Below are 926 nucleotides of genomic sequence, written 5' to 3'. Positions count from 1 at the left end.
CCATGAGATATTCTCTGTTTGGGACTATGTGTACATCATCTATTTTTTTCCTTTACATTTATCTTTTTATTACGCGTCATTAGAAACCACTTGGGCTGCTATTTCTGTGGCGCCACATATCTGAGTGTATGGAGAGAATGTGTGCTTTAACACCCTACGAGTGGATTCAGTTCAAAACCAGCCTCTTGCGAGAATGTTTGTACGAGGGTGAGTCAAATGAAAACCGTAAAAACTTTTTTAATTTCAATTTATTTAATGAAAGCGGTACACAACTATTTCATTTTTCTACATAGTGTCCATTTTGTTCAATACAGGCTCTCCAGTATTTACAAAGTGTATGGATTCCTCTAGGAAAATATTCTTGTGGTTGTCTTTGCAACCACTCGTGCACCGCCTGCTGTACCTCTTCATCAGAATGGAACTTCTTTCCTCCCATTACCTCTTTGAGTGGCCCAAACATGTGGTAATCACTTGGGGCTAGGTCTGCTGAGTATGGCGGATGTGGAAGACACTTATAGTGCAAGTCTTGGATTGTTGCAACTGTTGCAAAGATAGTATGGGGCTGAGCATTGTCGTGTTGCAAAAGCCCACGTCGCTTTGGTCTGACTGCAGGTCGAAGATGATTCTTCAAGGGATCTGAATATGAGGCACTGGTGATAGTGTTCCCCCGAGGCGTGTAGTGCTCCAAGAGTACGCCTAGTTCGTCACAAAAGAGAGTCAATATCTTTCCTGCAGATGGCTGTGTCCAGAACTTCTACTGCTTTGGTGATGAGGAATGACACCATTCCTTGTTCGTTCTCTTTGTTTCCGGTTGGTGGTAGTGCACCCAAGTTTCGTCGCCAGTAACGATTCTCTAAAGGAAGCCACCACCTTCTGCTTCAAGGCTTCTCAGCATTTCTTCACAGGCGTTGTAATGCCGTGGCGAC

The 926-nt window shown here is 43.8% G+C and overlaps 1 protein-coding gene across 1 annotated transcript; it reads right to left on the bottom strand.

Moving 5' to 3' along the window:
• Positions 1 to 403: 403 nt before the first annotated feature.
• On the bottom strand, positions 404 to 696 carry LOC111874631 (histone-lysine N-methyltransferase SETMAR-like; the record flags this gene model as incomplete). The annotated part of the gene is made up of 1 exon (XM_023870277.1): positions 404 to 696. A coding segment is annotated over one exon (293 nt), but the record flags the coding sequence as incomplete, so codon positions are not given.
• Between the last annotated feature and the right edge of the window lie 230 nt (positions 697 to 926).

The sequence above is a fragment of the Cryptotermes secundus genome, unplaced genomic scaffold, assembly GCF_002891405.2.
Source record: "Cryptotermes secundus unplaced genomic scaffold, Csec_1.0 scaffold20991, whole genome shotgun sequence".
NCBI lineage: Eukaryota > Metazoa > Arthropoda > Insecta > Blattodea > Kalotermitidae > Cryptotermes > Cryptotermes secundus.
Note: the sequence above shows the minus strand (reverse complement) of the source record. Positions and strands in the feature narration are given on the sequence as shown.